This window comes from Oryctolagus cuniculus, chromosome 3 (assembly GCF_051225735.1).
Source record: "Oryctolagus cuniculus isolate XC-2025 breed Fujian yellow rabbit chromosome 3, ASM5122573v1, whole genome shotgun sequence".
Taxonomy (NCBI): Eukaryota; Metazoa; Chordata; class Mammalia; order Lagomorpha; family Leporidae; genus Oryctolagus; species Oryctolagus cuniculus.
The window spans coordinates 39,295,919-39,320,634 of NC_142869.1; the positions used below are offsets into that span (position 1 = coordinate 39,295,919).

Consider the following 24,716-nt stretch of genomic DNA (forward strand, 5'->3'; position numbering starts at 1 on the left):
TCTGATGGGGTTATAGATGATTTTCCTTTTTGGTTTATTCACATTTTCAGAATATTGCTTTAGTAAGAAAATTATGCTAAAAAAAGGAAAAAATTAGTCTAATTTACTTACTGAAGTCTTTTAACACCATTGTAAGTCAACCCAACCTGCTACCCATCCCAGGACCCTTGATGTATTGACCAAACCAGGCGAGGTACATCTTTCATCCACAGACTCCTGCCCAGGGAGGCAAGAACCCAGAGACCCAGAGACCCAGGGACCCAGGGACCCAGAGACCCAGGGACCCAGGGACCCAGGGACCCAGAGACGCTATTCACCATTTTATTTAGTCCTTGCCGCACTTTCAGGTAGAATTTGAAGAGCAGGCTGACGATGAGGGTCCGCTTGTATTCCACCATGCCCCCCTTAGCTGCTGGCGGGATGTAAATCTCATCCAGGACCAACCGGCACGCGTCGCCCAGCATTTGGTCATCCCATGACCTAGTAGGAAAGAACGTAGACACTTCACAGAAGAGGCCAAGACTAAACCTTCAGCAAGAGAAGATGGAGCGCACACTGGATCCACCTGTGCATCGCAACCAGCTATCCTGAGCAGATTTCACTTGCTTTCTTTAGCTTCCTGGCACAGGGGTTCCCAAGTCCTTCTTTATTATCCCCTTTAACTTCATGGGCTGGGAATGGTGATTTACCTCCAAGAGCTTGGGTAAAATAAACCACTAAAGTCAAACTTGGTCTTGTTCACCAACTGTGTTTCTGACACTTGGAGTTGAAAGGGATGCACACACTGTTACAGGTCCCTCTGACACACTCTAGGCTGAATAACACACGGCCAAGTTACTGAAGACAGCTGTGAGACGTCTGATGAACGAACGCTCTTCTTAACTGCTTATGGGTGCATGGGGTTATTTAAGATCTAATGAATCGTGATGGGTATAAAAACGTGGCTAAAGTGATTGTGAAAGCACTTTTTAAAATAAATGTGAAAGTCCATTTTTACAATTTTTTTAAATTTAGATTTAATGGAAGTAACAGAAGAAAGGCCATTGAGTCATTTTGAATATTTTATCTTCTTCATGTGGTTAGAGGACATCGTCAGATGCCTGGATGCAGTATTAGACACATCTCCAGGTCAATTTTAAGTGAACACTTAAAGATAACATCTATTTAAATAATGTAATTTGTGTTTTCATCTTTTTATTTATTTTTATTTTAATTTGAAAGGGTGGGGGGAGGGGGAGGGCCTGGGCCAGGCTGAAGTCAGGGTGGGTGGCAGGGACGCAAGTAGTTGAGCCGTTCTCTGTTGCCTGCCAGAGTGTGCAATAGCTGGCCCTGGATTGGGAGTGGAGCCGGGACTCAAACCCAGGGCCTTGGATATGGGCTGTGGGTATCCCAAGAAGCATCTTAACCACTGCCACAAACACCTGCTCCACTGTACCTTAGTCTTGTTGCAGAAACCTGCAATGTAAGAATCTTTGTACCTTGACGAGACTTGGCTTTGGGGCAGCTTATACTTTTTTGTACTTTTCTGCAGAGCCTAAATTTTCTATGATATTTCTATATTATTATTTTTTTTAAATTTTTTTTGACAGGCAGAGTGGACAGTGAGAGAGAGAGACAGAGAGAAAGGTCTCCCTTTGCCGTTGGTTCACCCTCCAATGGCCGCCACGGCCGGTGCGCTGTGTCCAGCACACCGTGCTGATCCGATAGCAGGAGCCAGGTACTTATCCTGGTCTCCCATGGGGTGCAGAGCCCAAGCACTTGGGCCATCCTCCACTGCACTCCCGGGCCACAGCAGAGAGCTGGCCTGGAAGAGGGGCAACCAGGACAGAATCCGGCGCCCCGACCGGGACTAGAACCCGGTGTGCCGGTGCCGCAAGGTGGAGGATTAGCCTAGTGAGCTGCGGCGCCGGCCGATATTTCTATATTATTAATAAACAGAAAAAAAATCCCCCAAGTGCTATTTTCATTAAAAAATTAAAACCGGAAAGGCCCAAGTTGCCTGTCCCCGCTGTGCTGAGGCATACCTCCCAAGGAGCCGCTGGCAGGTTTGTTTGGCAGCCACAACAGTGGAGGCGACACTTCCATAGAACATTTGAAGGTCCTTGATTGTACTTGTGCCATCTTCAAACTTCACACTCATCCCGGCATTGACAATGGCAAAGGCGTTCTCCTGCCGTTGAGCCTGCCGGAGCCCCAACACGAAGTGCCCCTGGAGAGAGAAAACCCTTCAGAGTATTTAGGGCTTATCCCTGCCATCTGCCATTCAGCAAGAACTTTGATGGTGATGTATAATGAAAAGATGCCATGGTGGGTGCTGTTACCAACAACATTGTTGGCTGCCTGTGAGGTCTGTCCTGCACACGTCATATGTATTTTTATTGAATTCTCACACTAATCCTACTCATTCCCAGTGCATAGAAATGCAGAGGTTAAGTAACTTGCACAAGATCACCCAGTAAGTAGCAGAGCTGAGGTTGGAACCCAAGCAGTCTGGCTCCAGAGTCTATGATTAGCCCTATACAATACGCCCGCCTTTCAACTCAGAATCTCCATATGTGACCCTGGCCAAGGGACTTAAAACTCTTTGGGTCTTACTTTTTTCTTCCAAATGAGATGATTGGTTTTGGCTGCATGGTGCCTTAGGAGCTGCTGAGTGGGCTGAGGGGAAGGTCAGGAGGTCTGACCTTTTTCAGTCTAAACTGTGACCTCTGCTAGAATGGAACATGGGAACCAAGCTGTTTTTGAGATGGAAAGTGCCGGTGATAAAGAAGTGTTTAGACGCACTGGGCATATTTACCCCACCCCCCGTACTGACTGGTGGGGACTCGTCCCTCCGTTCCGGCTGCTAACAACCCTTACCATCGCCTTCCTCAGTTACTGCAGTCTCTCCCCCAGCCAATTTATCCTCCACCTTTCTACTGGGGTCATAGTCTCAAAATACTATTTCTCTTGAAATTCAACTTTGTTTAGAAGCTTTCAAGGGTGGCCCTCTGCCAACAAGTACAAACTCCCACTCTGCGATGGAGTCCAGCATGCCTCCCAGGCGCGCACCTCACTGGGCTGCTCTGACCACAGGGCCCTGCTCCCTGCTGCTCCCTGCCACCATCCACGCCCACGTAGTTCCCCTCACAGGAGCGACTGCCCCTCCTCCCCGATTCAGAGGCTGCCATCCTCCGTGTTCTACCCCAGCTGCCTGCCCTGCCCTTCGAATCACTCCAAGGAACGAGGGCTCAACCACACACTGGAACTACTCTATTTCCTGTGCTAGGTGACTCTCTTCTTCCCATTTCAAGCCCGTCTTGTTGGAGACGGGGCGACAGACTCTCTTAGTGTCTTCCAGGTGTAGCACTGCGCCAGGGATATAGAGTGGGAGGTGGTTAACACACAAGCAGTTTTATTTAGACTATCTGGTTAATAAATGTTGGTTGACGGTTAAGTATCATGATGACAATGAACTTGATGTAGATGATATTGACTGTAGACTTACTCAGTTGTGGCTAGGATGAATGTTTATCTGAAATCAGAAATTCAACTCACATAAAAGTTCTTCTATAGCAGGGCCAATATATTCTTTAGGCACAGAGATAGAGCCCAAGATGCTTTTAACAAGTCCATGGGAATGTTTTACTTTTAATTTCTTTTAAACTAAAATTATATGGGCCTGTGCTGTGGCATAGGGGGTAAAGGCGCTGCCTGCAGTGCTGGCATCCCATATGCGGGCTGGTTTGATTCCCGGCTGCTCCACTTCTGATTCAGCTCTCTGCTATGGCCTGGGAAAGCAGTAAAAGATGGCGCAAGTCCTTGGGCCCCTGCACCCACATGGGAGACCCGGGGGGAAGCTCCTGGCTCCTGGCTTCGGATTGGAGCAGTTCCAGCCATTGTGGCCATCTGGGGAGTGAACCAGCGGATGGAAGACCTCTCTCTCTCTCTCTGCCTCTCCTTCTCTCTCTGTGTAACTTCTTATTTTCAAATAAATAAATAAATCTTAAAAAAAAAAAAAGAAAAAAAAAAACCCAGGTCACTTCCTCAAAGTCAGTGTCCAGCTCGGCCTCTCCACCTGCTCTCCTCTTGGACCAGAAGTATTTTCTGTCTCTTGCCCATCAAATGAAAGTTTCTTTTCTGTCTAGCAAAAGTTTCTGCCTCTTTGCAAATTGTTTCCCGGCTTTTTATTTCTATACCAGGCTGCGGAAAAGAGCCCAGGAAACTCGCTCCTGTAACCGCCCCCCCCCCCCCCCCCTCCGCGGCCTGTAACAAAATCAAATGGCCAGCGGGACATTCTCCCTCCCCTGTGCTCAGCCCAGGCAGTCTCCAGGAGACCGCTGGCTCAGCCCAGGGAGGAGGAGGCTGCTGCCCCAGAAGCCGCACAGGGCGAGCGGGGCCTCCCGCAGCCGGGGAGTGAGTCCGGGAGCGCTCACCTGAGCAGTGTAAGGGATGAAAACCGACAGCACAATCTCTTCCGGTTTCAGGTCGGCCTCGGGCGATCCTTCCAGGAAAGGGCCGTTCAAAGGAATCTGCCGTTCTCCTTCTGTGGGAGAAATGGCCTTGATTAGGACGAGCTGGCCAGGTTGGCGCAGCCCGCGTGGGACGGGATGACTGGCAGAGCGAGAGGAGTCCAGCTCCCAGCCTGGGGCACCCGAGGAGCGTTGGGGAAGTTTTGGGGTGGTTGTCTACAGAATGACAGGGGCGGGCCAGACAAACTGAGAAGTCTGTTCTGGTTCCCATAGCCTGCTATACACCGCTCACAAAGTTCGGGCTGGAACTTTAAAGCTACTTGGAAACAACTCAGTACAATACTTGTGCTGGGATGTCACTAGCAGGAGAATGGAGAGGTTAAGTGACACTGCCAAAGTCCTGGGGGTGGGGAACTAGTGGCCAAGGTGGAGTTTCTCTCTCACACACCACATGCACGCACGTGCACACACACACACACACGTACCTCAAAAAGTTCATGGAAAAATGGAATTGAAAGGTAAGTTTATTTTCATGCCAATTTTTTTTAAATCCATGCACAATTTTTTCTATTCTTTTACAGTGAACTTTCTGAAGACTGCTTGTATACACGGAGATGTAGATATATGTATTCACACCATACACACACAAACAGCCTTCTGTGTCAGGGGTTCCACATCTGAGGATTAAACCAACCTCACACTGAAAATAAAAATTGTGTTTGTACTGAACCTGTATGGACTTTTTTCCTTGTTATTATTCACTTAACAATACAGGGCAACAACTGCTTGCATGTAATTTGCATTAGAATAGATATTGTAAGTAAGCAGGGTCTGTACTGGTTATGTGCACTTGCTATGCCATCCTGTAAAAGGGACTTCAGTGTCCTTGGATTTTCATTATGGGGGAGGGAGCTTTCAGAACAGATCCCTGAGGGGAAAATTATCTATCTCCTATCTATAAAAAGAGAGAATGCATGAATTCCAGACTTTTTTGCACCCAAATAAACATTTTTTTAAAAGATTTTATTTATTTAGTTGAAAGGCAGAGTTACAGACAGGGAGAGAGACAGACAGAGAGAGGTCTTCCATCCACTGGTTCACTTCCCAAATGACCACAAAGGCTGGAGCTGGGCCGATCCGAAGCCAGGAGCCAGGAGCTTCTTCCGGGTCTGCCACGCAGGTGCAGGGCCCAAGGACTTAGGCCATCTTCCACTGCTTTCCCAGGCCACAGCAGAGAGCTGGATGGGAAGTGGAGCAGCCGGGACTCCAGGAATGTCGGCATGCCAGGTGTGAATGCTTAACCTGCTACACCACAGCGTGGGTCCCTAACTTATCTTTTAATTCCATTTTGCTGTTAACTTTTGGACATACATATATATTTGTCCTTTTTTATCGTTGAATTAATTTTAAAAATTTTTTCAACATTTTGCCATATTTGCTTCATATGTAAATATTAGATACATACACATATACACTATTTTTCTTGAAAGCAAGGATATTTACATTATGTGATTTGAGATTCATAACAAGAATCATAAAATGAGGGAAGAGTAGTATATTATTATGTAAGGGATATAATTCAGTGAACATAATGCTTATAAATATCTATATGCCAAGTGATGTGTCATCCACAGATTATTTTATACTATATAATTTTATATTTTATACTATATATATAAATTTAAATATATAAACTTCCACATATGAGAGAAAACCTATGGAATTTGCCAGTGCTTGGCTTATTTCACTTAGCATAATGATCTCCAGTTCCATCCACTTTGTTGCAAATGCCTATTAGAACTGATATGAGCAGCCAGTGCTGTGGCATGGTAGGTTAGGCCTGTGGAGCCAGCATCCCATATGAGCACCAGTTCAAGTACCAGCTGCTTCACTTCCGATCCAGTTCCCTGCTAATGGCCTAGGAAAGCAGTGGAGAATGGCCCAAGTGCTTGGGCCTTGGGCCCCTGCACCTACATGGGAGACCCAGAGGAAGCTCCTGCTTCCTGGCTTCGGATTGGTCCAGCTCCAGCTGTTGAAGCCATTTGGGGAGTGAACCAGTTGATGGATGACTTCTCTCTCTCTCTCTCTCTCTCTCTGTAACTCTGCCTCTCAAATAAATAAATAAATCTTAAAAAATGAGAGAATTCAGCAAAGTTGAGGGATACAAAACCAACACACAAAAATCAGTACAATTTTTAGACAGTAACAATGGTCTTACTGAGAAAAATTTTATAAAAACAATCCCATTTCTAATAGCTACCCAAAATTAAATATCTTGGGATTAAACTTAACCAAGAATATGGAAGACCTCTACAATGACAATCTCAAAAGACTAATGGAAGATATATGTATAGTATTAAACAGCTTGCCATATTGTCTTATTTGAGCTATAATATTGTTTATTAAATGTAGTTTTTAATCAAAAAGAACGTATCTCACATCAATAGCCCTTTGAATATTTGTATTTGCTTTTATATCCTTAAATTTAAATCATTTTCCTTCACAAAGTTCAAAATGTTTTTGAGTAAAGAGGGAAGCATAAACTTGATTTTTATTTAAAATGGAAAGTCCTATAAGAAAAATTGCTACTTTATGAGGCTCTGAAATAAAATAGCCATAAACCTTTAAAACCACAGAGAGGACTCTTAACTTTTTCTGCGATTGCTTTGATACAACAATTGGGGCTGCTCAGAAATGTGGCCAGATCATTAAGAAGGGTTGTCAGGTGCAGTAAGGATCTTATCTTCAAGATCCAGAGCATCTGGGGAGCAGGGTGATTGATCAGTTTCTTCCTTAGGTCCAAGGTGGTTTAAGCAGCCTGAGTCTAACTAGACATTCCTGGGGCTCTATCTCATGGTTTCCAGTAAGAGCTGTGAAACAGACGGAATAGGTGCAAAATACGTGTAGAACGCCCACAGTGTGGTCTCTTACCTTTAGATATCAGATTGATGATAGCATTTCCTGCAGCCAAAATGGGATTTAGGTCAGAAAAACGAGGCCGGGTCACCACGTGTCCTCCTACGGTCTAAATTAAAAAAAGGTGACACTTAAAAAGCTATGATGGTTATTTGACAAATAAAAATTACATACTCAGGAATTTGCTAAACTGAAGAGAACTGTAGGGCTGCCCCTAGCTGCTTATGTTATATGACAACAGAGAACATACAGCCATGTTCCTAATCTGGGCTCCTGCAAGCGTCCTCAGGTGACTGAGGAGAGCGCGGAAGGTCTTGGTCCTCTCTTTCGGTTGCTCCGAAACGATAAACTGTAAGGCGTCATTCAGCTGGGCCAGGCTGTATCCCGCACCAATGGTCACCCCTGCAAAGAAAATAAACTCTAAGCTTAAAGTGACAAGTCACAAGACAGGTTGCATGGACACCATCTCTTAAATAATCTCCTCTGTCTATATTTGCTTGAAATGACAAAACCAAAGGAAATTAAATGTCCTTCTGCTAATTTTCTTTTTCCAATGTTCTTATTCCCAGATACTAAATACCAAATTATTTTTCTTAGTCATTTTCCATAGACATCTAAAAGGCATTACTTCATTTAGTTTTCCCCAAATAAACTGACCAAATATGGACATTCTAGTCACAGTTCTACAAGATTTTTAAAAGACTATTTAGTCTAAGTGGGAATTGACCTGCAACATTTGCATTGCTCATTTGCACTTCTTCCCTATTCATGTCTTCTTACTGCTCCCTTAGGTTTTTTTCCAAAAATAACAACACTAGACACCTGCCTGTATTTTGGGTCCGTTTTATATGCAGGTGTGCTGACGGGGGATGGTTTCAGTAGGGGTGTCATCTAATTGATGCATTCCTGATGGGCTCAGTACTGTCTCCAAGGGAATGAAATATGTATAAAGTACTGAGACACATACCACACAGAAACAGACACACAGTTCATCTGTGGTATTAAAACGCCATGGAAGGAAATTGTTCCTTAGCTGGGTGATAGTGACGAGAGGTCAAGAAACACCCATCTGGTTCTACAGGCTGACTCAAAGTCATCTGGTGCATGTCATTCATTGCAGAGGGCTCACCAACAGCCAATGGGTGCATTTTATTTGAAGGAGGTGGTGCTTACTTACCATCATCTGTGGTGTTCACAAAATACAGTTCTGGGAGCCCCAGTGGAGATAGGAAAACTGGGTAGAATTTATCTTCAAATTTAATGTTGTGTCCTTAAGGGAGAAAGTATTTAACGTAATTAGAAAAGCTAGAGGAGACCATGAATGCTAACAGATGTTGCTTATTGATAAGCCAGAATGAAAGTTGTGGCTTGAATGGCTTGCTTGCAAAACAGAGCATTCAGAAGGGCCACCGGTCACATTAATAAACATGAACAGCGTTTATGAAGAGTTGATAAAGAGACAGAGAAGTACCAGCTCACCTCAGCTGGGCCAAAGAGCGCTGGTACTGAGCACTTACCCACCGTGGTGTTCCCCATGACCAGCGGCGCTTTGGGGAACTTGGCTCTGAGCTCCAGGAGGTCCTCCAGGGTCACGGGGGTGATCCAGGTGGTCCTCTCCCCCTGGAACGTCAGCCTCCTCTTCTTTGGGTCTTCTGCCATTCTCTGCAGAGAAACAAAACCAACACCACTTTCAGGCACCGCTCTGGGCGTCCCAGGGGTCTGCTGGTCATTTTTCCTGTGGAAATCCAGCCTGGCGGGATGAGGAAAGAGTGGTCTATGTGGAAGAACCCAGGCCAGTCAGCTCTGAGTGGGCATCACTGAAGAAATATCATGATGGGTGTCCACCAACGACCGGATATGGAGCAGTCTCCATCTGTATCTGTGAAGGGAGTCTGGGAAGACGAAACAACACGGTATAGTCACTGTGTCTTAGCCTGGAATCAAAGTGCCAGGCTTCCTGTGCCAATTTTGCTCTAAAAATGACTCGGAAGTCAAGAGATCAAAAATAGCTCATAAACAAAATTGTCCTTGGGAAAAAAGCTTTTAAATCATTCACCACCTATAGGGTAATTGGATTTTTTCCCACAAATCTGAAGATATACATACACACCTGTATAGATACAGACACGTAACTACATAGATATATACTTATGTAGTGATATGTATATACATATTATCTACAGGACTTGAATCTTCACACTAGTGCCACACCCAGGACATCCAAGTTCCTGCCCTCTGTGGGGACAGAGGCCTTCTGGGAAGCCAGCATGAGCCTACCTCTCAGCTCATGTTCTTCCCAGACAAGGATTGGAACCCCGGCCTGCCGCACTACATACATTCTTTGTCTCCCCGGTGAGTTGAAACCACAGAGTCCATGGTGGGGATAGGTAACTCCATTCTTCTAAGGATTATTGCAGTCTTCCTTTGCTGCTTTTGCAAACTGCCTGGAAGGTCTCTCACAGTGAAGCTGTGCGACCTCGCCCGAGTCACGTCCACTCGGGCCTCAGGGGCTTCAGCGGACCCCGGGGCTTCGACCCTCTGATGTCTCTGATGTCCCGGCAGCAACACTCTGACCAACTGTCTGCGTCCACTACTTACAGTAGAAACGAGCAAGTCTCTCAGCACGGACTGCTGCTCCCTTAGTGTGCTTTGGGACACACTTCCGACTTTCAATTCTGAAACTTAGTACATCCGCAGTGTAACACAAAAAGGCATGCATCATACATATCACGTAACGAGACAACAAGAGTAAAGTATCTTACTATGAGTTCAGGAGGGAATATAGGCTCCTGGGATGGATCCAAGGGCTGGAATTCATCTTCATTATACAGTTTGGTACACAGCTGAACAAAACAAAGAAACAAAACACGAGTGGAGCTTCAGCATTGCTCAGAGAGATGTAGAAGTCTAACTTCAGAGTCAGGTTCTCTACCTCTCCTACACACAACAGTAACTGGGGTGCCAGAGCCAGTGGGTGGCCCTGGATGGGATGCTTCCCACCCTCACAGGACCTAGGGATGCCGTCCCCTGTATTGCACTGGGCTCTGGTCTCCCTCCTGTCTGTTTGTGCTTGATCTCAGGTGTGACTTGCAGATGTTCTTGGCCATGAACCTGTGGGTGTGCTGCTGCTTTGTCCCTCTTAGTGCCAATGGGGGACTGGCAAACCCAGATGAAGGTGCAGAAACCTGCAAGGCTTCCAAAGGAAATCCACCTTCTCCAGTGCCCACTATCACGGAAGTCATGGGATTGCTCATTTGGGAGTTGTAAAGGCCGTCTAAGCCCTGAATTCACTTATTCTGTATTTTACTCATTGAAAAAAAAAATAGGAAAATGGAATGAGTCTGGGTATTTTCAGTCAGTCCCAACTGACGTGGAAAACTAGATACTTACTTTTTCTTGACTGCCCAGAGAAGACTTCTCTTCTTGATCCATGCAACATTTTCCTGTTCCTTTCACTTGACAAATGGTTGATTCCTTGGGAAATAAGGCAGTTTCAAGAAAATTCATTGGCTATTTCTTTAAACAACTACCTGAGTACCTGGCAGGGCAGAGAGCAAGCTATTCCATCACTGAGCAATCAGAGAAAATTGCAGCAGGTGCAGCCATGCTCAATGCAGAGTCTTGTAAACCATGTCACTCAAATCTTGTGGAAAGGCAAAGGGGGTTCCAGGTGGGTGGGATCAGCCAGCTGAGACTTCCTACCAGACGTGAGATACAAGGAGTGCTGTTATCACCGTAATTTAGAAACCCAAACAGATTATTTTGTTTACCTCAACGGCATGCAGAATGTATCTTTTTTCTTTTAAGGATTTATTTTATTTATTTGAAAGGCAGAGTTACAGTGAGAGAGAGAAAGAGAGAGAGGCAGACAAAAATCTTCCATTTACTGGCTTACTCCCCAAATGGCCAGGGCTAGGCCAAGCCAAAGCCAGGAGCCAGGAGCTTCTTCTGGGTCTCCCACGTGGGTGCAGGGACCCAAGGTCTTGGGCCATCTTCTACTGCTTTCCCAGGCCATAGCAGAGAGCTGGATCGGAAGTGGAGCAGCTGGGATTCGAACTCGTGTTCATATGGGATGGTGGTACTGCAAGCAGCGGCTTTACCCGCTACGCCACTGTGCCGGCCCCCAGTCACATCGATTTCTAACCTGGACCTTGGACATCTTTCTTTTCCCTGTATCCATGCACTTTCTTAGTGGAATTCTCAATTCACCATTGACTTGTATTTCTTCCTTTAGGGGCCTGTTCTAATCTCCCTATCTCAGTAGGTACCCTCTCTATCTTCTCTTCATGCCGTTCATGAATTCTCCTTACTCCAAATTCTTTCAAAATGTATATGCATGTGTGAGTCTATGTAGGACATCATGGACTTTTTAATATCTTGCTTTTAAATTATGCTTTCTACACTTCATTTGCTTCAATGGAGTATGCATTTCTTAACGTCTCAGGCCATATATAACACTTTCCAGGAATGTGTCAAATTTAGAGTACAAACAATACATGATATGAATTTATTAAGACAAATAACAATGGGCATTAAAAACTTTCATTTGTTTGAAAGGTCAATGTGGATGATTTTAGAGATTATTTGAGTGTAATAGGTTATTTTATACAAAGGCTCACTAATGTATTGAGTCAACAGAATGAAAACTTTCTTAACTTACCACACAGAAAGTTTTTCCACTTTCTACAATTGGTCGGTATCCAGTACAGCGACACAGATTACCTGTTAAAGAAGGGACCAAATTTAGGGAACATAGAAGAAATACATGGCATGTACCTGCTTCATGTTTTCAGAGGAATAGCCACAATGTTAATAGATACTTTTTTGTCCCCCAAAAGCATTAAATTTCTTTGGAACAAATATTCCCTTTAGCGATTTCTTCAAACATGGATCTTATCATTGCATTTGCTCACTGAAATATCACACAGATCTCCATGGCTTTTCCCACTTTTTTTTTTACTATAATTTTTAAAATTTAACAAGTATCTCAACATTTTTGACATTCATTGCAAAAGTAAAATATTACACACATACATATACTATTTTTTCTTGAAAACAGCGGTAGTAGTACTACAAAGGACAAGGATCATAATGTGGGGAAAGTGGATGTCTTGTCATTTATGTGGTATGCGTCCATGGAGCTCTGTTTATAACTAGATACCAAATGGTATGACATCCACACAACTTTCATACTCTCTCTGTGTATTCGTGTCCACAAATAAGAGAACACATGTGATGTTCGTCTTTCTGGGTCTGGCTCCCAACCAATTCTCGCTGCCTTATTTCTTGCCCTGTCCTAACTTGCGCACTTGCCACTCCCATAACACCTCACGTGTAGCCTTCTGCCAAGCCTTCCTCAGGCAGTCTCTTCTTCAAATGCCCTCTCAAGGGGAGAGGGCCGGGGCTATTTCCCAAGGTCTCAGTCCCCTTCTCCATGGTGTCTGACCTGATATCCCATCAGAGTCGTGCTGCTTCCTGTCTGTGGGCTTCTGTGGACCTTGCCCCTAGCAGGGTCATTAATGATGTGCCTCACCTCCTTTGGGGGGCCGGAAGCTTGTAGAGAGGCAAGGGTTGACTTAGATATACTCGAATTCCCCCAGAACAGGGGCTCTTTCTCCTCTTTCTCCTCCTCCTCCTCCTTCTTCTTTTTTAAAAGAAAGTTGTACTTGTTCACTTAAATTGAAAGCTTTTTTTGTCACAGGAGATTGAATTGCTCACTAAGTTTGTGATAACTGATTGTCATCTATGATCTCCTTGACCTTGTAATGAATCAATGAAAACTTAAAGTATGGCATTGTGGCACAATGGGTTAAGCTGCAGCCTGCAGTGCCGGCATCCCACATGGGCTCTGGTTCTAATCCCAGCTGCTCCACTTCCAATTCAGTCCCCTGCCAGTGTGCCTGGGAAAAGCAGCGGAAGATGGCCCAAGCCCTGCTCTGATGTGGGAGACCCAGATAAAGCTCCTGGCTCCTGGCTTCAGCCTGGCCCCGCCCTGGCCATTGAGGCCATTTGGGGAGTGAACCAGCGGATGGAAGATCTCTCTCTCTCTCTTTTTCTTTCTCTCTCCATATCTCTGCCTTTCAGATAAATAAAATAAATCTCCAGATAAAAAAGAGAGAGAGAGAAAGCATAAAAGTATGAAGTATCAGATTTATTAAAAAAAAAAAAGCACTGAGTAGGTTCTCCATCTTTCCCACTACCCAAATTTCCACACTGGGAAAAGATCGTGTTAAGAGTGCAGAAATAGCCCATTTAAGTGCCCCTGCCGAGCGACACAGAGTTCCACGGAGGGAAAGATTGTACCGTGAAGTCAGCACTGCCCGATTCAACAAAGACAGCCCTCAGGAAAGGACTTGCTCAGGACAGGCACAGAGGACATCTGCATGTTGGCCAGGTGCCTGGACCCCACCACTGTGCAAGGGGTCTGGGCCTCCTTCTCTGCTTACCGGAACACCTTCCACACAGCGCCCTGCCCGCAGAGCACCAACCAGGCTCACCTCCAAGAGCTTCCATTATCTGCTCAGGGGTTGGCTCGGGGTGGTTCCTCAGCAGCGTGTAGATGGACATCACCATGCCTGGGCTGCAGAATCCGCACTGGGTGCCGTGGCACTTGGCGAGTCTCTCCTGGGGGAGAAGGGTGCACCATGTATGCCTTGGCTCTGCATTTCCCTGCCTGGGCACCAGCAAGCAGCGGAGCTTGTGTATTTACCTTTTGAAAAACAACTCTGAGGTAAAAGATATCTGGGGGGGGGGGGGGGATGAGGGGAAGGCGACACTGTGGCGCAGCAGGTAAAGCTGCCGTCTACAGTGCCGGCACCTCCTATGGACACTGGTTCGAGTTCCAGCGGCTCCACTTCTGATCCAGCTCTCTACTATGGCCTGGGAAAGCAGTAGAAGATGGCCCAAGTCCTTGGACTCCTGCACCCATGTGGGAGACCTGGAAGAAGCTCCTGGCTTCTGGTTTTAGATTGGCCCAGCTCTGGCCATTGTGGTCATTTGGGGAGTGAACCAATGGCTGGAAGACCTTTCTTTCTCTCTCTCTCTCCCTCCTTCTCTGTACTCTACCTTTCAAATAAATAAATAAATAAATAAATAAATAAATCTTTTAAAAAAAGATCCCAAGGAAGAAAAATCTTTCATTTCTGGAAGTCATATGCATACTACTTTTTGCCCTTGAGAAAAGCCTAGTGGCAGGTATTAAGTCACTTTTTTCTCCTGGTTTCATTCGCTGTGAAGAAGAAAATATAGTTAAGAGGAGCAAGTGAAATACTTTGGAGTGATTCTCATGTGAGTTTTGGGCAACTCATTAATTCAGGGAGCCTTGGTGATTTTCCTGACATTTTCTTCACTTTCTTTGACTTTGGAACAATAATGATCTCTACAAGGTAGTTACGGGAATGAATGAATGAGTGTGAGAAAATCATTTAGCACAGTCTTTGGCAACTCATTTCCATCTCTTTCTCCATCCGTAGGACAGTTTTTGATGGATTAGCTGTCATCATCTATAGGAATGCTTTGATAATTGTCGAGGGTTTCTTCATAGCATTGTGAAACTCACATAATAGATGATTGTTTAACTTTATACACTGAAGTGCCGGGAAAAAATAGAAGACAAGGTGAAACTCGACGAGTTCCTGTGATCTACACAGACTCTACTGTAGGGGTGCAGACGGGGCTGTGACCCGGACATGTTTCACACACTTCTCACAGGCTGCTCCACTGGCTGGCTTGAGTGCGACTCAAATGTTTAACATAAGCATTTTCCAAATGGCAGGGCTCCCAAAAGGAGAGTCAAATGCTTCGTCTGTGAAAGGACAGGCCTGGTTCTAACGCCAGAGGGAAATGCAGCTGGGTTGGATTTACCGCCAGCCGGCAAGCTGTTTCCGACATGGCACGTAAACCCGCCTGGGAATGCCTCACAACCAGCTATGTGGGAGAAAAAAGACCTGATTTTTATCTTCTGCCAATTTTTGTACTATAAACACTGCCACCAGGACTGGTATTATTCTATACATTATTTAGTTTTAAACAATGGCTGTGTTTAAAGACTGGTTTGCCAAGTTCTGGAAAACTGAACAATTGGCTCCCATAAGGCAGTCCAAGCCTTCTCTAGGGCACTGCTGACCACCCTAGCATTTATATGCTCAAAAACTTGAGAGAAACAAATCTGACAAGTACAGCAGGAAGCACTTCCATGCTGTTAAGGTGATGAAAGAAGGAAGGGTAAGACCTTAATGAGAAAAAAGAAATCGGTAAGCTTGTGGCTGAAAGACATGCACTATTAACAGGTGCAGATCAGAGCTAGCATGTCAGAGCAAGCTCTTGGCCTCTACGTTCTCACCACAGCTTTTCAAGAGAAGAGACTCAAGGGAAAATATAGTTTTCATAATTTTCTTCCTGCACACTGCTTTAAAAGCACCACCTGCAGAGGTTCCTATTCTAGTTTGTGAAAACAACACTGTCATTTCTTTAAAAAGTCCTCTAAACCTTAGCAAGCACTGTGCTATTTTAGCTGTGTTTTATTGCAGCACATTGGATGGTTACTGGACAGATGTTTGGCGAGCATTCGGGGAGTGTTTGAACACACAAGTGCCTCTATTTCAGAGTCTAGCGATTCTGAAGTGGGTTTGACAGCTAGCGTCCTCCATATACGCCCCATTTTCAACCTCGCTTTCTCCTCTTGTCACACTGGCCTGTTCTTGTCTAAGGTCACGGCGAGGCTGCGGCTGAGAAATTCCTCGGGGTTACGATGTATTCACGTCAGTGAAAGAATCTTGAAAAGATATCTGAAAAGATCCCTAGTTAGGAAGCAACCGATTTCAAAGTTGGTGCCCCAGTGAGGTAACGTCAGAGCATGTAGGATCCCCGTACCAACATCCGGGTCTGGTCGCCTTGAGCTCTTACCTGCACGGGGTGAATCCTGGTTTTGATGCTTCCTACTCCTTCCACCGTGGTAACCGCAGCCCCATGCAGAGAGCAGACAGGCACCAGGCAGGCTGTGACTGGGTAGTGGCTGTGGTGGAATTATGTAAAGAGAATCCACTGGAATCTTAGGGACGGGGTACCACAATTTGGAGAGTGAATTTCTTCCTTCAACTCCAGCTTCTCCCTGCTGGTCTTATAGTGGGGGTTTCTTTCTTTGGCTGTTTCCATTTCTGTTGTTCTATATGTCCTACGCTCACACACCCTCCAGCAGTGCCTATTCCCTTCCAGGTGGCCTGGGCTTACGACATGCAGACTCCACTCACTGGCCCATGACGCCTGGAGCAAGCTGTTTCACCCTCTTGGTCTCGGTCTGCTCTTTGTAAAATGTGACTGAGGTAGCAAAGGCTTCCTCAAAGTGACTTCGGGGACTGAATATGATCATGTAAGTGAACTACTTTGAACAGCCCTGGTACATTTAGTATTCAATAAATACCATTTTTCTCATTATTATTGCTATTGTTTACACTGATAACTAACAAGAAGTTACATAACTTACAGGAGAGCCTGTCTTTAAGTAGCAGACACATCTATCTGCATGCCTGTTGGACAGTCCCTCCCAGCTGTCCCATCATTATCTCCAATGCAGTATGTCCCCATGCCACTTTCCCGTCCTCTACCCCTCCCTCTACAACTTCTCTGATTTCTGAACTGCCCCTGCACCACCACCTAGTCATCTAAGACAAAGCCCGGGAGGGACTTGGGCTGGGCATCTCTTCACATGCACTCAGCAAGCTGATTACATTTTTCAGTGAAGGTGGGGCTCACTGAGTCACCTAGCAGGATTTGAGTCTTGCTTAGCCCTTCCAGAAAAACAAATCTTAGTGTGCGGCAAAGACCCAAACCTCCCACCAGGACTATCTTTGTGCTAGTTTAGGGTAGCGGAGAGCAGAGCCCCAAGAGACGGGCACGCTGGATGGGGATCACAATTCTGCTAGGAAGAATGTGGGAAGGATCGAGAAAGGGGAGGTGTCAGGAGGAGCAGGTCTGGAGGCTGTGTGCGTGCATCGGACGCCAGGAGAGAAGAGGGAGGAGTGCAGACCAGCAGGGACATTAGGAGGCTCCACACCCTCCCCGACCCCCGAGATGTGCCCAGCGCGGTCTAAGCCCCCACGAAGGATACTGGATCTTCTTGGTCTTGACGTTGTATCTTGACAGCATCACTGTGCAGGCACCACAGCCCCCTCCTCCACAGGCATATTTAGTGCCTGTGAGACGGACTTCAAGGGTGGAAGTCAAGGAAAACGGGGACACAGGTGCTTTGGGCTTTAGCATTTTTCTCCCTTGGATGTTGTTAACAAGCAACATGTTGTCCTGTACTGAACTGGTCAGAGGATCCTTGCTTGGAGAAATTGCTCAGCTTTTTGCTTCTTAGAAATGAGACAGCTGATGAAAGAGACAAAGAAATCCCTAGGGACTCGCACTGCCTTATCTGGAAACCTCGGATCCAGATGCATGTCTGAATTTAGAAATTTGCAGATTTTAGGAAGGTGATGGCATCGCGCTCCCAGTGGGTCTGGGGCAGCACCTTGAAATCAAACACATTCCTATTTTTGCGGTGAACCATATGCATCGTCATGCCAAGGAGGATGCATGAAGTCTACATAGAGCCTGATCTCAGGGTTTGCATTCAAGCGAGATGCAAAAAGTCTGTTGAATTCAGAGTTCTGGACGCTGGATGCTGGACCTGCATAATGTTACTGCTGCGGAGGTAGTAGGAAGTGGCTTGTGGGAGGAACTTAGAAAAAGATCCACGGGGCTGACGCTGTGGCGTAGTGGGTAAAGCCGCCGCCTATAGTACCGGCATCCCATATGGGCGCTGGTTTGAGTCCCGGCCACTCCACTTCCGATCCGGCTCTCTGCTATGGCCTGAAAAAGCAGTAGAAGATGGCCCAGGTCCTTGGGCCCCTGCACCCACGTGCACCCATGTGCACCCATGTGCACTCATGTGGGAGACCAGGAAGAAGCTCCTGGCTTTGGATCAGCACAGCTCCAGCCATTGCGGCTAGTTAGAGAGTGAACCAGTGGATGGAAGACCTCTCCTTCCCTCCCTCCCTCTCTTCCTTCCTCTCTCTCTCTCTCTCTCTCTCTCTGCCTGCCTCTCCTTCTCTCTCTGTGTAACTCTGACTTTCAAATAAATAAATAAATCTTAAAAAAATAAAAAGGTCCACATGAGGCTTAACTTTTCCTGGTGCAACAAGGTTATGCTTTTACCTTCTTATGGGATTAGAGAAAATTAATTTCATAACCATAGCCCCTGAACCAGCCATTCCAACAATCACTGTGCACCCGTTGCTTGTGAGATGGCTGCATATTTTCACAAAGGGAGAAAAATCAATGTATGTAAGTCCCCTGCTTTGCTTCTGTCAGAAGCTACTGGCGTTTTCTCGGAAGCTTTTCTGGGAGAAGTTTACAAAGGGTCTCACAGGTCAAGGTCATACTTGGCTCAGGTGGAGGTCAAGACTAGTTGTCATCTTGGAAGTCACTGCCTGTGAAGAGGTGACACGGGACCCTCCTCTTGGCAGTAGCCAGTGGGGCTGTGCAAGCCCTCGCCTCTGTTCTGCCCTGAGTCCCAGCAGCTCTGCCACCTCGGGGCCCGAGCCTGTTCTGGGAAGTCAAGCTTCTCACCAGCAGGCAGAGGGCTGGGAGTCATGTGCGTCAGACTTCAGCTAACTGCTCCATTGAACAGGGCATGAAAGGCAAGGAGATTGTTTCTGGGTTGTTTCTTTCTTTCTTTCTTTTTTTTTTTTTTTTTTTTTTTTTGGTGTCCTAAAATTTCCAAGTAAAGAATTCTGGTGCTGTTTGACTCAGAGAGGGAGGTCACTTTTTATGTTGTCAGAACTTCTGTTCTGTGATGGGCATTTTAAAGTTTTCTTGAGGAAAATGTGAAAAATGGGCTCCACCACCTCTTTTGTCCCCTGGATACCCTAGAGCTGGTTTGAGGCTTCCTCTTATACCCTCAGCAGAAGTGCCTGACTTAGGCACTCCAGTCCCTAAAGATCGTCAGTAGGTAGGGTTACCAGATAAAATGTGGGAGGCCCCATTAAGTGTCAGATAAACCGGGAGTCATATTTAGTGTGTCCCAGGCATTCAAATTAAAGTGTAACCAGAGGTTATCTTTGTCTAGCTTATCTCTGAGTGCCTGGTGCTTGGGAACACTTGTTAGCTCAATGAAGTAAGAATTGTTTTGAGAGCTACAAGAGATGTCAGGGCCATAGCAAAGAGTATGTGAAGGGCAAAAGTTTAGGGGTGCTTCTGAGACATCCCGGGCCCTCACAGGGATTAAGCAACTCTACTCTGTCACACCCTGGTGGCCCCATGCAGCTGTGGGCTACTCACTCTCTGGATCTGCAGATCCAGGTGCTAGTGTTGACAGAGAAGTGAAACAGGATTGCACAGCAGCGTGTCTGGGCAGGGCAGCTGGGCTGGGTGTGGAGATCCAATGGGAGGTGGTGGGCCTCCAAGGATCCCTATGGCCTGGGAAAAGTGGAAGGGTGGCTGTGGAAAAGTGGAAGGGAGATGAGGATGCCCCCAAACAAAGTTTTCCCTTTGTATGGCTGTGGCTTCCTCTGGAGGTGGCAGCCAAGTCAGGGCCTAGGTCAGCAGCAGATTGGGGTTTTGTGGGAGACTGCTTTAATCAGGTGGATAGCCTGCTTTAAGAGAAGACAATCAAAATAATGAATAGTGATTTAAGAAAAATTCTTTGAAAGAGGCAAAGGGAATCCTGTGAGAGTGAAGTGGGCTGGCACTGACCGTGTGATTATCCACAGATACCCATTCCTTGTATGGATCATCCATCAGAACCACCTGCTATGGAAAAATGCATTAGCTTTTAATTTCATCTTTTCATGAACTTTATGTAGTACCTTGTAGGACTTTTGCAGTATCATGTAACATCCATGATCCCATTTCTGGACTTACAAAGAAGACAGGGCCTGGAAGTGCCAGGTGGACCTTTTTTTTTTTTTATCTGGAATGACTTAACTTACATGGGGCATCACCAGCACCAAGAGGGAATATACAGAGGGGTGCTCAGGAGCTGGGGGAATGGGGGGCTGGGGTGGTATTCCAGGGCTGGTTCTTTCAAAAATTCTATGAATTTCCAGTGTGCTCCTGATATCATGAGTCTCTTCATTTGGGTTGTCTAGAGAAAGATTCTAGAGAAAGCATGGGGGAAGTGTGACGGGGATTTAGAAATCGTACAGCAGGGCAGTGATGGGGTTTTCTGCCCAATGGGAGACAGCAGGACTCGGGGTGGGGGGTGTCCCGTGTGGATTGTGAGTGGAATCGGGACAATGGGAGGTGGGATGGCCAGAGCGGTACAGTGACGGAGGAGGAACAGAATGCAAGGTCCGTTCAGCAGAGAGAGGGAGGAGTCTGGAGAGAAATAGAGGTATCAGGCACAGGCTATCTTTTAGTAGAGGTTGGCAAGGAAAGAACAGGGAGAAATGAAGTAGTGCTTCCAGATGTGTATATTGGGAAGCAAAAAAGACAGCAAGAGGAACTAACACTGTGTTGTTCACTCTGGGATCCCTACAGCCCAACACAGTGCCTAGAATGCCATACATGCTCCATAACCATATATATATATTTTTGACAGGCAGAGTGGACAGTGAGAGAGAGAGAAAGGTCTTCCTTTTGCCGTTGGTTCACCCTCCAATGGCCGCTGCGGCCAGCGCGCTGCAGCCAGCGCACCGCGCTGATCTGATGGCAGGAGCCAGGTACTTCTCCTGGTCTCCCATGGGGTGCATGGCCCAAGCACTTGGGCCATCCTCCACTGCACTCCCTGGCCACAACAGAGAGCTGGCCTGGAAGAGGGGCAACCGGGACAGAATCCGGCGCCCTGACCGGGACTAGAACCCGATGTGCCGGCGCCGCAAGGCGGAGGATTAGCCTATTGAGCCACAGTGCCGGCCAATCATATGTTTTAAACTTATTTTGAAATATAGTCTCATAGAGAATTGCAAAAATAGTATAGACTGTATATCCACATCCCAGTTTTCTCTAAGTGATGACATCTCACATAGCTATAGCATATGATGCATATTTTTGATACACGTCAAAGCCAGAAAATTGACACTGGAGTAATACTGATAACTAAACAACAACTTATTCAGCTTTCACCTCTTACATGTAGTGGAATTAAAAGTATAAGTTTATTAAAAAAATAAGTTTATTTTGATGCAAGATTTTCTGGACTACTTGCAGTTTTTTCATAATACACACATTCTCCACATATGATGATGAGCCAATTTGCACCAAAATAAACTCAGACTTTTCATTCCATTTCCCATGAACTTTTTGAGGTCCCCATGTACATGCACTTACATTATGTGTGGGTGGATGGTTCTGGGCAATTTTGTCTCATGGATAGATTTGTGCAACCACTGCCCCCAAACTCAGGAGCTTCTTCTTGAGTAATTATTTACTGAAAGTTTTATGGAAATCCTTGGAGGCTAGGAGGGGTCAAGATTGCAGGGGAGAACTGGGAGTGCCTTCGCGGCACTCTGAGATTGTGAAATGTATGAATAAAACTTAGTTTTCTCCGATAAGGACTACGAAGGGTGTAGGACAAGTCAGCGAAACGACCTGTGGGGCGCTATTGTCCGTGACATGCACCTGTGAGCATTTGCCTGGACGCGATCGGCTAGAAATGTGTACGTTCACCCTTCTGAACAGGAAGTCACCAGCAGGGTGTCCTTGGGGTACAGGATTTCCAGAATGAGCACACGTGTGGTTCACTGGATGACTCTTTTGGTTTTGCTCGGGTGAAGAAGCAAAACAAATAAAACTGGAATCTACAGACACAGTCTCTGCACTCCAGCTAGACTGGAAAAGCAGGACCCAAGGCCATTAGCAAGAGCAAATACAGGCGACTGTCTTGATGAGTCTGTGTTGATTACATGATGAGTCTGTGTTGATTACAGCACAATGAAAGGATACGCACTTTCCTGAGGTACTGCAGTAGGTTGACTTCAGGATCAGCATGCTTTTCTACTACCTGTGTTGTGAGAGGAGAGAAGGTTTCAGAGAGAGAACACCAACATGTGATGGCAATTCAATCCATTGTTTGGAGGGCGTGTTTTCTGATAGGTGATGGCCTCACAGGAAAAAAAAAATACCAAGGAAAACCTTTCCCAACATTTGGAAGTAGAACCATGAAGAAATCATTGCGCCTTATTGCAATGTGTCTGAATTTTTAAATACACCTAATTATACACCACGACAACGCCTCAGGCTATGAGAGGACAAGCTACGGCAAGGTTCCAAACAAGAGAACAGGGAAAGGCAAGATTTCAGAAAACAATCTGCTCATTTTGGGTTCTTTTTCCTCGGACTTAGCTGGAAAAGACTGACAAGGGAACAGACACAGATTCCCAAACCGACTCAGAGAACTTGTGGTCATAAGAAGTCAGAAGTTCCCGGAAAGTTGCTGTCCAGGTTCTTGGCATCATCAGAGAAGGAATTCTAGAACGCTTCGGGGGTCAGTGTGAAATGGGCAAGCAAGCTCATCGTAAGTGGACTTCTGCTCCCGAGATGGAGGGAGAGGGACGCTCTGGGGACAGGGCATCTGCCCTGAGGGTGGAGGAGGGTTCCCTCTCATCTTTCTCTTGTAATGAAGGGGCAGGGATAATCGCGGGATGGGAGATGCCTGGGAACACAGTGGGATTTTCCGGGATGGGGTGTCACCTACTTTCTTTCCTAATGAGGTCCTTTCAGATCTGCCATGGAGATCTTGGCTGAGTCCCAGCTGCAACCTCAGAGCTAACGATAGTACAAGGAGCCTAAGATTAACGAAGGTAAGGAGATGGCTGCCGATGCGGCTGCCATTTCTGGGACATCCGCCAGCCCTGCAGTATCTGAGCCATTATAACATGGTAAGGGCTTGAGACTTCCCTAGACACCAGGGCTCTGCTCACATCTGGCTGTCTGCAAGTGCTAACAATAAAAGCAAAGAAGATTTTCTCTTTTAGTATAAAAAGGGGGATTTTGCCTCCTGGCCTTTGTCACTAATTCTGTGTGGCATTAGGGGGCCTTCCTGCTCCTCCCCTGCCCCAAATATGAAGGCAAACCAGAAGGGGCACAAATCATTCAGCTCCTCCATGAAGCTCCAGCTGCTACAGCCAACTGATCAGAGCTGGCACGCCAGGCGAAAGCCACCCGCCCTCCCAGCCTCAGAGGGACCCAGGCAAGATTAGGGAGAGGCAAGTAAGAAAGAAATGTACCTGGAAGGGTAGCGACACTGAGCCTGGATAAAGAGGACCTCATTCCACTAAAGAGTGCTTTTGCTAAATTTTTTTTTTATCACCTCGGAAAAAGGCAACAAATCACATTATCTCATCACACGGTGCCTCCACATTCAAGTTCTCTTCCAAGCCCTCAGGAGACTTCCTCAGCCATACGTGACCCTGGCACCCCTGCTGCCTGGATCTCAGCATGTGGCAGGGACTGAGGACAGCGGCACGGCAGACGCAAGGCATTGCTGCTGTGTTTTCTTCAGTGCCACTCCCGCATGGCTGTGGGAGTTATAGCCCATGGGCGGGAACAAGATGGCGCCTGGGAGATGATGATGGGCAAGGCCTGATGACACGCCACTCTTCTCGGCTGTGAAGATCTCAGTGTCTCTGAGACAACGTCCTGGGTGATAGGACACGTTCGTCAACCGCCCTAGTGGGCTGGCCAGGGCCACACTGGATGGAACTCGGTCCCCTGCCTTCGTGTCTGTGCCTCAGACACAGCGAGCCCATAACATGTTGAGGCTCCCAACGAAGGAGAGAGATTAGACTTTGGGAAATAAATTAACAGCCACCAACTGCAACTTCTGACAAATCAAATAGCTACTATTCCTATTCACTTAAAATCAACCAACCAGTCATCGAATGGGAAGCAGAGCACTTCGGGAAAAGCCCCTTTGTTGTGCCAGTAGGAAAGGAGGAGCAAACTCATTAGAAAGCAGAGAGATGCAAAAGACGCCATCAGTGAACCAACACTTCACACCCTTCTGCTTCAGCAAGGTGTTGAAAGTCCTATGCTATCAAGCTCTGGCACATTGTCTATTACATTGGCACACTGCATTTTGGCAGGCAAGCAGCGTGTGTCACGCTATGGGAAGTGGAACTCGCGTGTGCTTGGTAAGGCAGCACCTACACAATCACCTTGGTGCAGTCTCACACAGAGGTTCTCTTGCCAATGTCAGCGATGAGCTGCGGTGTCACTCAGTCACTGCAGCTTTTCTTGGGCTTGGAGGGGAATCGGAAGCATCCCACATGTCCATGACCTGGGTACTAGTAAGCAAATGAAGGCTGTGCAGAAACAGGAGGTCTATGCATTCAGAAGCAATGAGCCAGGTGTTCAAGGGTAAGTGCT

General features: G+C 46.4%; 1 protein-coding gene across 1 annotated transcript in view; it reads right to left on the reverse strand.

Moving 5' to 3' along the window:
• Positions 1 to 24,716, reverse strand: part of AOX4 (aldehyde oxidase 4) — a 53,506-nt gene that overhangs the window by 26,970 nt on the left and 1,820 nt on the right. The window contains exons 2-15 of the mRNA NM_001278863.1: positions 22,293 to 22,350; positions 17,473 to 17,569; positions 16,272 to 16,380; positions 13,865 to 13,991; positions 12,028 to 12,089; positions 10,758 to 10,841; positions 10,130 to 10,210; positions 8,885 to 9,029; positions 8,545 to 8,637; positions 7,618 to 7,769; positions 7,383 to 7,476; positions 4,416 to 4,525; positions 2,025 to 2,209; positions 318 to 480 (exon numbers count right to left, since the gene is read on the reverse strand). Coding sequence (NP_001265792.1) covers positions 318 to 480; positions 2,025 to 2,209; positions 4,416 to 4,525; positions 7,383 to 7,476; positions 7,618 to 7,769; positions 8,545 to 8,637; positions 8,885 to 9,029; positions 10,130 to 10,210; positions 10,758 to 10,841; positions 12,028 to 12,089; positions 13,865 to 13,991; positions 16,272 to 16,380; positions 17,473 to 17,569; positions 22,293 to 22,350 — 1,560 coding nt within the window. The remainder of the gene's footprint in view (positions 1 to 317; positions 481 to 2,024; positions 2,210 to 4,415; positions 4,526 to 7,382; positions 7,477 to 7,617; positions 7,770 to 8,544; positions 8,638 to 8,884; positions 9,030 to 10,129; positions 10,211 to 10,757; positions 10,842 to 12,027; positions 12,090 to 13,864; positions 13,992 to 16,271; positions 16,381 to 17,472; positions 17,570 to 22,292; positions 22,351 to 24,716) is intronic.